Raw genomic sequence first — 16,194 nt, 5'->3', positions numbered from 1 at the left:
AGAATAGTAAATAGAATAGTAAATAGAATAGTAAATAGAATAGTAAATAGAATAGAATAGTAAATAGAATAATGGAATAGAATAGAATAGAAAATAGAATAGAATATAGAATAGAATAGAATAGAATAGAATAGAATAGAATAGAATAGAATAGAATAATAGAATAGAATAATAATGGAATGAAGAAAAATTGAATAAAAATAGGAATAGAACAGAAATATAGAATAGAATAGAAAATAGAATAGATTAGAAAATAGAATGGAATAGAACTTTATTGTCACTTTGCACACTAATCGCATACATTAAAATGAAATTTTGTTGCCTACAGCTCTCAAAGGGTCAACATGACTGACTAAATAAATAAATGAATGAATAAATAAATAAATAAATAAATATGCATCTGTCCACATATATTATATGACACAGAGGAACAACTCAGTCTAGTTCGGATGCATACACTCTGATCATTTTCTCTCTCTACGGCTAGTCCTCCAGTTAAGGACCACAACGGAGTCCCAAATTTCTGTCACTAAGCGAGACAGTTATTAAAGCGTGAAAGAATTGAAAAGTTGTGAAGCCTATCCTGCCCCATTTAACATATCTTTCTTGCCACCGTTGTTAAGCGGATCATTGCGGCCGTTCAGTTAGTTACGTGGTTGTTAAGTGAACCTGGCTTCCCCATTTGATTATGCTTGTCAGGAAGGTCGCAAAGGGGGAATCACGTGATCCTGGGACCCAACAACCGTCATAAATATGAGTCAGTTGCCAAGCCTCTGAAAGTTTGATCACGTGATGCTGCAGTGGTTGTAAGTGTGAAAATTGGTCATAAGTCACTTTTCCCCAATTCCGTCATAACTCCAAACGGTCACTAAACAAACTGTTGTAAATCTGCGGTAAAAAAACTGTTGTAAATCTAAGGCGGACTGAGAGAAACTTGATGTAGGGAGTTCCTGCTTGTTGTGTGATGGTTAAGGTTTTAACCTTTATCTAACTCAAGGATTATCTGTATTTTCCATTGATAGAAATTAAAAGTTTCTCTTTGGGGGGGGGGTCATCTTTTTATTTTTATTTTATTAAATTTCTTTGGCCGCCCAGCTCATCACTGGATCACTCTGGGCAGCTCACAATGTTAAAAAGATAAACCAGCACAAATAAAATACTACAAAGATACAATACGCTTATCCCAGTGATGGCGAACCTTTTTGTTGTGGTGTGCCGAAAGTGCGTGTGCGTGCGACAGTGCACACGTGTGTGTGCCAGCACCCACAAGGCAATGTGCCCCACCCCTGCGGATGTGCGTGCAACACCCCGTCCCGCCCCCTTAATGGCATTGCGCATGCTCACGCCTCCCAATTAATTTTTGGTCTATTTGGGGCCTTCTGGAAATACTGGAAGCAGGGGTGGGATTCAAATTTTGAACAACTGTTTCTGTGGGCGTGGCTTAGGTGGTGGGCGTGGCTTGGTGGTCATGTGACTGGGTGGACATGGCTTGGTGGTCATGTTTATTGGCTGGGTGTGGCCAACTCAACATCACTCACATCGAGGCACGCATCTCCTCGCCTGGCCTCTCATGACGGTGGGGATGCTGCAACAGTCGTAAGTGTGAAAAATGGTCATAAGTCACTTTTTTCGGTGCCATTGTAACTTTGAATAGTCCCTCCACACAAGCAAAGTTTCAGCAAAGGAGGGGGGAAAAAACTCAAGAGAAGTTCCAGAGACAGGAAGTCTAGTCCTGCCAAGAATGTAAAAAGGGTTAACGGAGAGGCAGTTTCTGTAAGCAACACCAGAATGTTTCCTTCCTGCCTTCCTTACAGGATTAGTCCAGTAATTTCTTCTAACAACCGGTTCTCCGAACTGCTTAGAAGGTTAACAACCGGTTCTAGCAAATAGGTGCGAACCGGTAGAATCCCACCCCTGACTGGAAGTGCCCGTGGTCAGCCTCCGAAGGGCCTCTGGAGCCTGGGGTAGGCCATTTTTGCCCTCCCAGAGCCTCGAGGGGAGCCTTGGGAGGCTGAAAAATGGGCCTCTCGGAAACACTGGAAGTGCCTGTTTTCAGCTTTCGGAGGACCTCTGCAGCCTCGGGAGGCTGGAAATACCGGAAGTGCCCGTTTTCAGCCTCCAAAGGGCCTCTGGAGCCTGGGGGAGGCCATTTTGGCTCTCCCGGAGGCTCGGAGGAAGCCTTGGGAGGCTGAAGATAACCCCATTTTGGCACTTCCGGTATTTCAGGAAGGCCCGTTTTTTGGCCTCCGGAAGCTGCAGAGGCTTCCCTCAAGCCTCCGGGAGGGCAAAAACGGCCTCAAACGGGCTGAAAATAAACTTGGTGGCCCTTGACTTATAACCGTTTGTTTAATGAGTGTCCGAAGTTACAACAGAACCGAAAAGCACGCTTTCCACACTTAACGACCGACCGTTGTCACATCCCCATGGTCACGTGATCAAAATTCAGACGCTTTGGCCACCGACTCATATTTGTAACGGTCGCAGCGTCCCACGATCCCCTTTTGCGACCCGACGAGCGAAGTCCACGGGGAAGCCAGATTCCCTTAACGACTGTGTGACTGCCTTAACAACGGCCGTCATACACTTAACGGAGAAAGGTCGTAAAAAAGGAGGCCAAACTCATTTAACCATTGTCTGGCTTAGCAATGAAAATTGTGGGCTCCCCTGTGGTCGTAAGTCGAGGACTGGCTATATTCTGTCGATGATCTTCTCTTCAAATGCTGAAGAAGAAGATAGGTTGGCCCAGGTTTGAAAGGTATCTTCAGAACCACAGGCGGGCGACGTTAAAATTTGGATTTCTCTCCCATCTTCCTAGGCTGAGGTTCGTCTTCGGGACCTCTGTTGTCCCTGCTCTGGATTTGGTCGATCGCCAGTCAGTCACACGGTTCGTGTCTCCAAGCGGGAGGGCCGTATATCAGGTACATCTCCTTCATCTACCTGCCAGCCAGCCAACATACCTGTGCAGGTCCTTTGAGCCCAATAACAGAAGAGCAGGAAGGTCAGAATAGAATAGAAATTGGAATGGATTGGAACGGAATGGAAACTAGAAGAGAAGAGGGATAAGAATAGAACAGGGAATAGGAATAGGAGTAGAGTAGAGTAAAGTGGAATGGAACAAAAGAATGGAATGGAATAAAATGGAAAATAGAAGAGAGCAGAAGAGGAAGAGGAATAGAATAGGGAATAGGAATAGAGTAGAGAGAATAGAATAGAATAGAATAGAATAGAATAGAAAATAGAATAGAAAATAGAATAGAATAGAATAGAATAGAATAGAATAGAATAGAATAGAATAGTGGAATGGAAACCAGAAGAAAAGAGAAGAGGAATAAGAATAGAATAGGCAATAGGAATAGAAGAGAAGAGAAGAATGGAATGGAATAGAAACTAGAAGAAAAGAAGAGGAATTAGAATAGAATAGAATAGAATAGAATAGAATAGAATAGAATAGAATAGAATAGAATAGAATAGAATAGAATAATGAAATGGAAACTAGAAGAAAAGAGGAATAAGAATAGAATAGGGAATAGGATAGGAATAGAATAGGAATAGGAATAGAATAGAATAGAATAGAATAGAATAGAATAGAATAGAATAGAATAGAATAGTGGAATGGAAACCAGAAGAAAAGAGAAGAGGAATAAGAATAGAATAGGGAATAGGAATAGAAGAGAAGAGAAGAATGGAATGGAATAGAAACTAGAAGAAAAGAAGAGGAATTAGAATAGAATAGAATAGAATAGAATAGAATAGAATAGAATAGAATAGAATAATGAAATGGAAACTAGAAGAAAAGAGGAATAAGAATAGAATAGGGAATAGGAATAGGAATAGGAATAGAATAGAATAGAATAGAATAGAATAGAATAGAATAGAATAGAATAATGGAATGGAAACTAGAAGAAAAGAGGAATAAGAATAGAATAGGGAATAGGAATAGAATAGAATAGAAATTAGAATAGAATAGAATAGAATAGAAATAGAATAGAATAGAATAGAATAGAATAGAATAGAATAATGGAATGGAAACTAGAAGAAAAGAGGAATAAGAATAGAATAGGGAATAGGAATAGAATAGAATAGAATAGAAATTAGAATAGAATAGAAATTAGAATAGAATAGAATAGAATAGAATAGAATAGAATAGAATAGAATAGAATAGAATAGAATAGAATAATGGAATGGAAACTAGAAGAAAAGAAGAGGAATAAGAATAGAATAGGGAATAGGAATAGAATAGAATAGAATTAGAATTAGAATTAGAATTAGAATTAGAATTAGAATTAGAATAGAATAATGGGATAGAATGGAACCTAGAAGAAAAGAGAACAATTGGAAGGGACCTTGGAGATCTTCTAGCCTAACCTCCCAATGATGGATATCGTAAGCAGAGGTGGGATTCAGCCGGTTCTGTCTGGGGTGAACCGGTTGTTAAATTACATCTGGTTCGTTGAACCTCCTAGCTGGTCCTGCCCCTCCCATCCCCCCAGGAGTCTCCACACAGCTCATTTTGGATACATGTACATGCAGGGTCCGCGCGGAGGAGGCTCTGGGGGGGGGGGGAACGCCCCTCCCGGAAGTCCGGAAACGGGCCTGTTTCCGGCTTGCAGAGAGCTTCTAAAGTCCGGGGGAAGTGAGTTTTCGTCCTCCCAGAGTCCCGAGGGAAGCCTCCGGACTCTGGGGAAGGCTAAAACACACGGCCCTCCCGGAAATTCCAGTATGCCACACCCAACACGCCCACGCCCACCCGGCAACCGGGGCAGAGAACCGGTTGCTGGGATATTTGAACCCCAACCCTGGGCCTAAGTACATACCAGTGGCCAAGTATGGGGACTTTGATCACGTGACCACGGGGATGCCGGTCGTCGGTGTGAAAGCAAGGATCCTAAGTTGCTTCGGATCCTCAAACCGTTCTTAAAACAAGTGGTCCTAAGTCAAGGACTCCCATAGCCAGCATCCAAAACCTCATCTGGTTGTTTCAGCTGGAGCAACCAAAGAGTTGGGGGGGGGACCCCAAACAGCTCCCCCAGCCTCGGCGGAGTGCCGTGTTTGTCTTTCGAACTCGTCACCCCCCCCCACCCCTCTTCCTTGTCCAGGTCCCGTTGCTTCTCCTTCCGTCCATTTATCTCCGTGATTCTGTTTGGGATTTCGAAGTGGTTTTCATCTTAATTACCCCCTCGTTTCTTTTGGCAGCCCTCCCCGCAGGGCGGCAGTAAGTGGATTAAATCTGCCAGGCTGAAAAATGAGCTGTCACCCCAGGAAGAGGAAGGGGACGCAGGAGGAGACGGGCTCGTTTTATGCCGGATGAAAACCCCCGAGGATCGTCTCTGCCCCTCTGCCCAGTTAACCGGAATTCACTCCCCATCTGTGCTTCAGAGGGGAGCGATGGATTATAAGGGGCTTGGAGGGGGTTGCTGGGCCAGTTTTCCTGCACAGACCCCTCCCTCTTGGGGATTATCCTGTCTCTACACAGCAGGGTCTCCACCCTTAGGAACTTTTAAGAGGGGTGGATTTCCACTCCCAGAATTCCCCAGCCAGCATAAGTTGAGGTCCATCCCCTCTTAAAGCAGGCTGGCTGGGGGATTCTGGGAGTGGAAGTCCTCCCCTCTTAAAACCTGCTGTCTGGGGGATTCTGGGAGTGGAAGTCCTCCCCTCTTAAAGCATGCTGGCTGGGGGATTCTGGGAGTGGAAGCCCTCCCTCTTAAATCATGCTGGATGGGGGGATTCTGGGAGTGGAAGTCCTCCTCTTAAAGCATGCTGTCTGGGGGATTCTGGGAGTGGAAGCCCTCCCCTCTTAAAGCATGCTGGCTGGGGGATTCTGGGAGTGGAAGCCCTCCTCTTAAATCATGCTGGCTGGGGGATTCTGGGAGTGAAGCCCTCCTCTTAAAGCATGCTGGCTGGGGGATTCTGGGAGTGGAAGCCCACCCCTCTTAAAGCATGCTGGATGGGGGATTCTGGGAGTAAAAGCCCACCCTCTTAAATCATGCTGGATGGGGATTCTGGGAGTGGAAGCCCACCCCTCTTAAAGCATGCTGGCTGGGGGATTCTGGGAGTGGAAGCCCTCCCCTCTTAAAGCAGGCTGGCTGGGGGATTCTGGGAGTGGAAGCCCTCCCCTCTTAAAGCAGGCTGGCTGGGGGATTCTGGGAGTGGAAGTCCTCCTCTTAAAGCACTCTGGCTGGGGGATTCTGGGAGTGGAAGCCCACCCCTCTTAAAGCACTCTGGCTGGGGGATTCTGGGAGTGGAAGTCCTCCTCTTAAAGCACTCTGGCTGGGGGATTCTGGGAGTGGAAGTCCTCCCCTCTTAAAGCACTCTGGCTGGGGATTCTGGGAGTGGAAGTCCTCCCCTCTTAAAGCAGGCTGGCTGGGGGATTCTGGGAGTGGAAGTCCTCCCCTCTTAAAGCACTCTGGCTGGGGGATTCTGGGAGTGGAAGCCCACCCTCTTAAAGCACTCTGGCTGGGGGATTCTGGGAGTGGAAGTCCTCCCTCTTAAAGCACTCTGGCTGGGGGATTCTGGGAGTGGAAGTCCTCCCCTCTTAAAGCACTCTGGCTGGGGATTCTGGGAGTGGAAGTCCTCCCCTCTTAAAGCACTCTGGCTGGGGGATTCTGGGAGTGGAAGTCCACCCCTCTTAAAGCACTCTGGCTGGGGGATTCTGGGAGTGGAAGTCCTCCCCTTTTAAAGCAGGCTGGCTGGGGGATTCTGGGAGTGGAAGCCCAACCCTCTTAAAGCACTCTGGCTGGGGATTCTGGGAGTGGAAGTCCTCCCCTCTTAAAGCACTCTGGCTGGGGGATTCTGGGAGTGGAAGCCCAACCCTCTTAAAGCACTCTGGCTGGGGGATTCTGGGAGTGGAAGTCCTCCCTCTTAAAGCACTCTGGCTGGGGATTCTGGGAGTGGAAGTCCTCCCCTTTTAAAGCAGGCTGGCTGGGGGTTCTGGGAGTGGAAGCCCTCCCCTCTTAAAGAAGGCTGGCTGGGGGGTTCTGGGAGTGGAAGTCCTCCCCTCTTAAAGCAAGCTGGCTGGGGGATTCTGGGAGTGGAAGTCCACCCTCTTAAAGCACTCTGGCTGGGGGATTCTGGGAGTGGAAGCCCTCCCTCTTAAAGCAGGCTGGCTGGGGGATTCTGGGAGTGGAAGTCCTCTCCTCTTAAAGCAGGCTGGCTGGGGATTCTGGGAGTGGAAGTCCTCCCTCTTAAAACCTGCTGTCTGGGGGATTCTGGGAGTGGAAGTCCTCCCTCTTAAAACCTGCTGTCTGGGGGATTCTGGGAGTGGAAGTCCTCCCCTCTTAAATCATGCTGGATGGGGATTCTGGGAGTGGAAGTCCTCCTCTTAAATCATGCTGGATGGGGGATTCTGGGAGTGGAAGTCCTCCTCTTAAAGCATGCTGTCTGGGGATTCTGGGAGTGGAAGCCCTCCTCTTAAAGCAGGCTGGCTGGGGGATTCTGGGAGTGGAAGCCCTCCTCTTAAATCATGCTGGATGGGGGATTCTGGGAGTGGAAGCCCTCCCCTCTTAAAGCATGCTGGCTGGGGGATTCTGGGAGTGGAAGCCCACCCCTCTTAAAGCATGCTGGATGGGGATTCTGGGAGTGGAAGCCCACCCTCTTAAATCATGCTGGATGGGGATTCTGGGAGTGGAAGCCCACCCCTCTTAAAGCATGCTGGCTGGGGGATTCTGGGAGTGGAAGCCCTCCCCTCTTAAATCATGCTGGATGGGGAATTCTGGGAGTGGAAGCCCTCCCCTCTTAAAGCACGCTGGCTGGGGGATTCTGGGAGTGGAAGCCCTCCCCTCTTAAAGCACGCTGGCTGGGGGATTCTGGGAGTGGAAGTCCTCCTCTTAAAGCACTCTGGCTGGGGATTCTGGGAGTGGAAGCCCAACCCTCTTAAAGCACTCTGGCTGGGGGATTCTGGGAGTGGAAGTCCTCCCCTCTTAAAGCACTCTGGCTGGGGGATTCTGGGAGTGGAAGCCCAACCCTCTTAAAGCACTCTGGCTGGGGGATTCTGGGAGTGGAAGTCCTCCCCTCTTAAAGCACTCTGGCTGGGGGTTCTGGGAGTGGAAGTCCTCCCTCTTAAAGCAAGCTGGCTGGGGGATTCTGGGAGTGGAAGTCCTCCCTCTTAAAGCACTCTGGCTGGGGGTTCTGGGAGTGGAAGTCCTCCCTCTTAAAGCAAGCTGGCTGGGGGATTCTGGGAGTGGAAGTCCACTCTGCTTAAAGCAGGCTGGCTGGGGGATTCTGGGAGTGGAAGTCCTCCTCTCTTAAAGCACTCTGGCTGGGGGTTCTGGGAGTGGAAGTCCTCCCCTCTTAAAGCAAGCTGGCTGGGGGATTCTGGGAGTGGAAGTCCACCTCTTAAAGCACTCTGGCTGGGGATTCTGGGAGTGGAAGTCCTCCTCCTCTTAAAGCAAGCTGGCTGGGGGTTCTGGGAGTGGAAGTCCACCCCTCTTAAAGCATGCTGGATGGGGGATTCTGGGAGTGGAAGTCCTCCCCTCTTAAAGCAAGCTGGCTGGGGGTTCTGGGAGTGGAAGTCCACCCTCTTAAAGCATCCTGGCTGGGGATTCTGGGAGTGGAAGTCCTCCTCTTAAAGCAAGCTGGCTGGGGATTCTGGGAGTGGAAGTCCACCCTCTTAAAGCACTCTGGCTGGGGGATTCTGGGAGTGGAAGTCCTCCTCTTAAAGCAAGCTGGCTGGGGGATTCTGGGAGTGGAAGTCCTCCTCTTAAAGCATCCTGGCTGGGGGTTCTGGGAGTGGAAGTCCTCCCTCTTAAAGCATGCTGGCTGGGGATTCTGGGAGTGGAAGTCCTCCCTCTTAAAGCAAGCTGGCTGGGGGGATTCTGGGAGTGGAAGTCCTCCTCTTAAAGCATCCTGGCTGGGGGTTCTGGGAGTGGAAGTCCTCCCTCTTAAAGCATGCTGGATGGGGGATTCTGGGAGTGGAAGTCCTCCCCTCTTAAAGCAAGCTGGCTGGGGGTTCTGGGAGTGGAAGTCCACCCCTCTTAAAGCATCCTGGCTGGGGGATTCTGGGAGTGGAAGTCCTCCCCTCTTAAAGCAAGCTGGCTGGGGATTCTGGGAGTGGAAGTCCACCCCTCTTAAAGCACTCTGGCTGGGGATTCTGGGAGTGGAAGCCCACCCCTCTTAAAGCAGGCTGGCTGGGGATTCTGGGAGTGGAAGCCCTCCCTCTTAAAGGATGCTGGCTGGGGATTCTGGGAGTGGAAGTCCTCCCTCTTAAAGCATCCTGGCTGGGGATTCTGGGAGTGGAAGTCCTCCCTCTTAAAGCATCCTGGCTGGGGGTTCTGGGAGTGGAAGCCCTCCTCTTAAAGCAGGCTGGCTGGGGATTCTGGGAACTGAAGCCCACCCCCCTTATAGCATTTACGTTGGGCAATTCTCTGACTTGAAGTCCACCCGTCATAAATTCCCCAAAGTTGAGAAACGCTACTCCGGAGATAAGAGAATAGATTTACACAATCTCAGCCTATTTTTCCCCAGGTAATTCTAGCTTCCAAGAAACTGACAACATTGTCTCCTTTGTTTCTATTATCTTTGTTATTGGGAATTCCTTTGTAAACACGAAGCCTCTTTGGCCGCAGAGATTGGATTCCGTTTTCCATGGCTCTACTATTTTGGACATCTTGGTTGCTGCCCCACTATCCACCCTCCACCCTGGCACCCTGGCATCCCCCCTCCAGCCCTGGGTCACTGCCCATTCGCAGGGTTTCATTTGTTTGCTTGTTTCTTTTGTTGATTCATTCGTATCACACCTTTGTTTTTTTGTTCAAATAATTCAAGGCAAGGGACAGATCTAACACAGCTTCCTCCAACTATTTTCCCACAACAACACTGTGAGGTGGGTTAGGCTGAGACAGAGGGACTAGGCTAAAGTCACCCAGCCAGCTTTCTTGACTAAGGCAAGACTAGAACTCCCCGTCTCCTGGTGATTGGCCCTAAGTCACCCAGCTGGCTTTCGTGGCTAAGGCGGGACTAGAACTCACCGTCTCCTGGTGATTGGCCCAAAGTCACCCAGCTGGCTTTCGTGGCTAAGGTTAGACAGAATTCAAGGTTTCCTAGTGATTGACCCACAGTCATCCAGCTAGCTTTCATGGCTAAGATGGGACTAGAACTCCCTGTCACCTGGTGATTGGATCAAACTCACCCAGCTGTCTTTCATGGCTGAGGTGGGACTAGAACTCCCTGTCGCCTGGTGATTGGCTCAAAGTCACCCAGCTGTCTTTCATGGCTAAGGTGGGACTAGAACTCCCTGTCGCCTGGTGATTGGCCCAAAGTCACCCAGCTGGCTTTCGTGGCTAAGGTTAGACAAAACTCAAGGTTTCCTAGTGATTGACCCACAGTCATCCAGCTAGCTTTCATGGCTAAGATGGGACTAGAACTCCCTGTCACCTGGTGATTGGATCAAACTCACCCAGCTGTCTTTCATGGCTGAGGTGGGACTAGAACTCCCTGTCACCTGGTGATTGGCTCAAAGTCACCCAGCTGTCTTTCATGGCTAAGGTGGGACTAGAACTCACCGTCTCCTGGTGATTGGCCCAAAGTCACCCAGCTGGCTTTCGTGGCTAAGGTTAGACAGAATTCAAGGTTTCCTAGTGATTGACCCACAGTCATCCAGCTAGCTTTCATGGCTAAGATGGGACTAGAACTCCCTGTCACCTGGTGATTGGATCAAACTCACCCAGCTGTCTTTCATGGCTGAGGTGGGACTAGAACTCCTGTCACCTGGTGATTGGCTCAAAGTCACCCAGCTGTCTTTCATGGCTAAGGTGGGACTAGAACTCCCTGTCGCCTGGTGATTGGCCCAAAGTCACCCAGCTGGCTTTCGTGGCTAAGGTTAGACAAAACTCAAGGTTTCTAGTGATTGACCCACAGTCATCCAGCTAGCTTTCATGGCTAAGATGGGACTAGAACTCCCTGTCACCTGGTGATTGGATCAAACTCACCCAGCTGTCTTTCATGGCTGAGGTGGGACTAGAACTCCCTGTCGCCTGGTGATTGGCTCAAAGTCACCCAGCTGTCTTTCATGGCTAAGGTGGGACTAGAACTCCCTGTCGCCTGGTGATTGGCCCAAAGTCACCCAGCTGTCTTTCATGGCTACTAGAACTCCTGGTGGGACTAGAACTCCCTGGTCTGAACCTGGTGGTGATTGGCCCAAAGTCATCCAGCTGTCTTTCATGGCTAAGGTGGGACTAGAACTCCCTGTCACCTGGTGATTGGCTCAAAGTCACCCAGCTGTCTTTCATGGCTGAGGTGGGAGTAGAACTCCTGTCGCCTGGTGATTGGCTCAAAGTCACCCAGCTGTCTTTCATGGCTGAGGTGGGACTAGAACTCCCTGTCGCCTGGTGATTGGCTCAAAGTCACCCAGCTGTCTTTCATGGCTAAGATGGGACTAGAACTCCCTGTGACCTGGTGATTGGCCCAAAGTCACCCAGCTGTCTTTCATGGCTAAGGTGGGACTAGAACTCCCTGTTGCCTGGTGATTGGCCCAAACTCACCCACCTGACTTCCATGGCTAAGATGGGACTAGAACTCCCTGTTGCCTGGTGACTGGCCCAAACTCACCCACCTGACTTTCATGGCTCAGATGGGACTAGAACTCCCTGTCGCCTGGTAATTGGACCAAACTCACCCACCTGACTTTCTTGTCTAAGGTGGGACTAGAACTCCCTATCACCTGGTGATTGGCCCAAAGTCCCCAGCTGGCTTTCATGGCTAAGGTGGGACTAGAACTCCCTGTCGCCTGGTGATTGGCTCAAACTCACCCAGCTGTCTTTCATGGCTAAGGTGGGACTAGAACTCCGTCGCCTGGTGATTGGCCCAAAGTCACCCAGCTGTCTTTCATGGCTAAGGTGGGACTAGAACTCCCTGTCACCTGGTGACTGGCCCAAAACTCACCCACCTGACTTTCATGGCTAAGGTGGGACTAGAACTCCTGTCGGTGATTGGCCCAAAGTCACCCAGCTGTCTTTCATGGCTGGTGGGACTAGAACTCCCTGTCGCCTGGTGATTGGCTCAAAGTCACCCAGCTGTCTTTCATGGCTAAGATGGGACTAGAACTCCTGTCGCCTGGTGATTGGCCCAAACTCACCCACCTGACCTCCATGGCTAAGGTGGGACTAGAACTCCTGTTGCCTGGTGACTGGCCCAAAACTCACCCACCTGACTTTCATGGCAAAGGTGGGACTAGAACTCCTGTCACCTGGTAATTGGACCAAACTCACCCACCTGACTTCCATGGCTAAGATCGGACTAGAACTCCCTGTTGCCTGGTGACTGGCCCAAAACTCACCCACCTGACTTTCATGGCAAAGGTGGGACTAGAACTCCCTGTCACCCGGTAATTGGACCAAACTCACCCGACTTTCTTGTCTAAGGTGGGACTAGAACTCCCTATCACCTGGTGATTGGCCCAAAGTCCCCCAGCTGGCTTTCATGGTTGAAGTGGGACTAGAACTCCCTCTCACCTGGTGATTGGATCAAACTCACCCAGCTGTCTTTCATGGCTAAGGTGGGACTAGAACTCCCTGTCGCCTGGTGATTGGCTCAAAGTCACCCAGCTGTCTTTCATGGCTAAGGTGGGACTAGAACTCCTGTCGTCTGGTGATTGGCCCAAAGTCACCCAGCTGTCTTTCATGGCTAAGATGGGACTAGAACTCCTGTCGCCTGGTGATTGGCTCAAAAGTCACCCAGCTGTCTTTCGTGGCTAAGATGGGACTAGAACTCCCTGTCGCCTGGTGACTGGCCCAAACTCACCCACCTGACTTTCATGGCTCAGATGGGACTAGAACTCCCTGTCGCCTGGTGATTGGCCCAAACTCACCCACCTGACTTTCATAGCAAAGGTAGGACTAGAACTCCCTGTCACCTGGTAATTGGACCAAACTCACCCACCTGACTTTTTTGTCTAAGGTGGGACTAGAACTCCCTATCACCTGGTGATTGGCCCAAACTCACGAGCTGGTTTTCATGCCTAAGGTTAGACTAGAACTCAATGTTTCCTGCTGATTGACCCACAGTCACCCAGCTAGCTTTCAGTGGCTAAGTTGGAACTAGAATTCCCTGTCCCCTGGTTTCTAGCCTAGTGCTTTAAGCACTACTTTATGCTGGCTGTTGTTTCCGACTTGAGGTTGCTTGCGTGAAAAATACCTCCGGTGCGCCCATGCGTCGAGCTAGCTTTGTGGCTGATGGGTCTGTGAGCTGGTCCTGCCCCCACCCTGGTTAATTTTTCTCCACCGCGAATTTCATCTGTCCAGCCCTCAGCTTGTAATTACGCGCCTGTCTTTCCCCTCCCTTCTTCCTTTCGCAGCGGCCAGCCGGATTAACGTAAATCATCAACCTTTTAAATCCCCCCCAAAAAAGGGACTAATCCAAATTGCATTTCCCCCCCTAAATACCATATATTTCTTCAAAGATCGCCTCCGTGAACAGCCCCGATTGGATCGTTCCATCAGGTTGATTTAAGAGCAGAATGTCGGCTTGTCCATTCTGGTTTGTCCACTCCGGAGGGATCCCGGTTTAATTAGAAAGTTCTTTATTTTTCAAGTTCTTTAGTTTCAAGGTTCTTTATTTTTCAAATGGGCCGCCATCTTTCAGAAAGGGTGTAGGGTTTCCCGCTTGGGTGGATGAGGGGGGGTGGGGTGGGCTAGATGACCTATAAGGTCCCTTCCAACTCTGATTATCTGTTACAAGCGGTAGGGTAGCCCTAGGCTACTGGGAGTTGTAGTTTAACACCTTGGGAGGCCTCTAATCCATCCTCGGGTTGCGGCTCTCTCTTGCCTGGGCTCCTAGGGATGATGGGAGTTGTAGTCCACCACCCTTGGGAGGCCACCAATCCGCCATAGGGTTATGTCTCTCCCTCTCTGACCTGGGGGATGATGGGAGTTGTAGTCTGTCACCCTTGGGGGCCGCTGATCATTTTAGGGCAGTGTCTCCCTCCCCAACTGCTGTCCTGAGGATGATGGGAGTTGTAGTCTAACACCTTTGGAGGCCACCCCTATCACACTAGGGCAGCATCTCTCCCCCCCAACCGCTATCCTGGGGATGATGGGAGTTGTAGTCTAGCGTCTCTGGAGGCTACCGATTCGTCGTTGGGCAGCACCTTTCCCCCACCTGCTTTCCTAGGGACAATGGGCTTTGTAGTCTTTGGAGGCCACCCATCATCCAAAATCAGTGTCTTCTGCCCACCTTCTCTCCTGGGGATAATGGGGGTTGTAGTCTACCTCCATTGGAGGCCACCGATCCATTTTAGGGGAAGCGTCTTCCCACTGATCTCCTGTGGAAGATGGGGGTTGTAGTCTAACTCCTTTGGAGGCCACCATTGCCCTAGGGCAGCGTCTCTTGCCACCTGCTCTCCTGAGGATGATGGGAGTTGTAGTACAACACCTTTCGGATGCCACCGGGTCGAGGGGAATCTAGGTAAAGCAACAACAGGCAACCTGTGTGCAGTTTGTAACACGAATCAGGTTACTGTGCCGAGAGGCGTATTTTCCGTTTTACAAAAAAAAACCTGGATTGAACTGATGTAATTTTTTAAAAATAGTAATTTTTAATGTTCCCCCCCTTTTTTAAACAATAAATAAATAAATAAAACCATCCATTCTCCCGCAGGTGGTGGGCAGCTCGGGCAAACTCTACACCTGCTACGCCTCCTGTCACTTCTGCAGCTGTCCAGCTTTCGCTTTCTCCGTGCTGCGGAAAGGGGACAACCTCGTGGTGAGTGGGCAGGAAACGGGAGGGGCAGGGAGGGGCCGAGCCCCATGTGGGCGGCGGGGGGTGGGGTGGGGAGAAGAGTGTCTTGGAGGAAGCCGGCTTGTTAGATGTGTGTGTGTGTGTGTGTAACACACGCTAGAATGTTTGTCCGGTGACGCACTCTCCCCATTGTGCGTCTTTTCCCTGAAGTTTGTGCAAGGGAGGAAACAGTTGTGTTGAAAGAAGGTGACGTGGGTAGGGCAGGGGGGGAAGGGGGTCTGCTCACCTGCAGGGAGGGCTTTTTCAATTCATTTCAGTTCAGACCAGAGCTGGAAGGGACCTTGGAGGTCTTCTAGTCCAGCCCCCCGGCTCAAGCAGGAGACCCTATGGCTGAGACAAACGGCTGTCCAGTCTCTTCTTAAAAACCTCCAGTGTTGGATCACCCAGAGCTTCTGGTGGAGAAGCTGTTCCCCTGGTTAATTGTCCTCACTGTTCGGAAGTTCCTCCTTAATTCCAGGTTGCTTCTCTCCTTGTTTAGTTTCCACCCGTTGCTTCTTGTCCTGACTTCAGGGGGCTTTGAAGAATAGGGTGGGGTGGAATAGTAATGGATTAATGAGAAGAGGAGGAGAGAGGAGAGGAGGGGAGAAAGGAAGAGAAGGGAACAGATGTTGGAAGGGACCTTGGAGGTCATCTAGTCCAACCCCCTGCTCAAGCAGGAGACCCTATACAAGTTCAGATAGGCGGCTGTCCAGTCTCTTCTATAAAATCTCCAATGGGAAGGAAGGAAAGGAAGGAAGGAAGGAAGGAAGGAAGGTAGGCAGGTAGGAAAGGGAAGGTAGGTAGGTAGGAAGGGAAGGAAGGAAGGAAGGAAGGAAGAAGGAAGGAAGGTAGGTAGGAAAGGAAAGAAGGAAGGAAGGAAGGAAGGAAGGAAGGAAGGAAGGAAGGAAGGAAGGAAGGAAGGAAGGTAGGTAGGGTAGGAAAGAAGGAAGGAGGTAGGTGGTAGGAGAAGGAAGGAAAGAAGGGAAGGAAGGTAGGTAGGTAGGAAGAAGGAAAGTAAGGAAGGAAGGAAGGAAGGAAGGAAGGAAGAAGGAAGGAAGGTAGGTAGGAAGGAAGGTAGGAAGAAAGGAAGATAGGTAGGTAGGTAGATAGGAAAGAAGGAAGGAAAGGAAGGAAGGGAAGGTAAGGAAGGAGGTAGGAAGGTAGGTAGGAAGGTAGGAAGGAAGGAAAGAAGGAAAGTAGGTAGGTAGGAAAGAAGGAAGGAAGGAAGGTAGGAAGGAAGGTAGATAGGAAAGAAGGAAGGTAGGAAGGAAGGAAGGAAGGTAGGAAGGTAGGTAGGAAGGAAAGAAGGAAAGTAGGTAGGTAGGTAGGTAAGAAGGAAGGAAGGAAGGAAGGAAGGAAGGAAGGAAGGTGGGTGGATAAGAAAGAAGGAAGGAGGAAAGAAGGAAGGAAGGAAGGTAGGTAGGTAGATAGGAAAGAAGGAAGGAAAGGAAGGAAGGAAGGAAAGAAGGAAGGAAGGTAGGAAGGAAG

General features: G+C 49.8%; 1 protein-coding gene across 4 annotated transcripts in view; it reads left to right on the top strand.

The window, feature by feature from the left end:
- Positions 1–16,194, top strand: part of ZSWIM7 (zinc finger SWIM-type containing 7) — a 38,464-nt gene that overhangs the window by 17,028 nt on the left and 5,242 nt on the right. For all 4 annotated transcript variants that reach the window (XM_087969178.1, XM_087969259.1, XM_087969106.1 and 1 more), the window contains 2 exons: positions 2,816–2,918; positions 14,587–14,691. In XM_087969178.1, the coding sequence (XP_087825304.1) occupies positions 2,816–2,918; positions 14,587–14,691 (208 nt within the window). The remainder of the gene's footprint in view (positions 1–2,815; positions 2,919–14,586; positions 14,692–16,194) is intronic.

Source organism: Notechis scutatus, chromosome 1 (assembly GCF_049901735.1).
Source record: "Notechis scutatus isolate UNSWTSFEM ecotype Mainland chromosome 1, rNotScu1.2, whole genome shotgun sequence".
In the NCBI taxonomy this organism is placed as follows: Eukaryota; Metazoa; Chordata; class Lepidosauria; order Squamata; family Elapidae; genus Notechis; species Notechis scutatus.
This window is presented reverse-complemented; position numbering and strand designations above follow the sequence as displayed.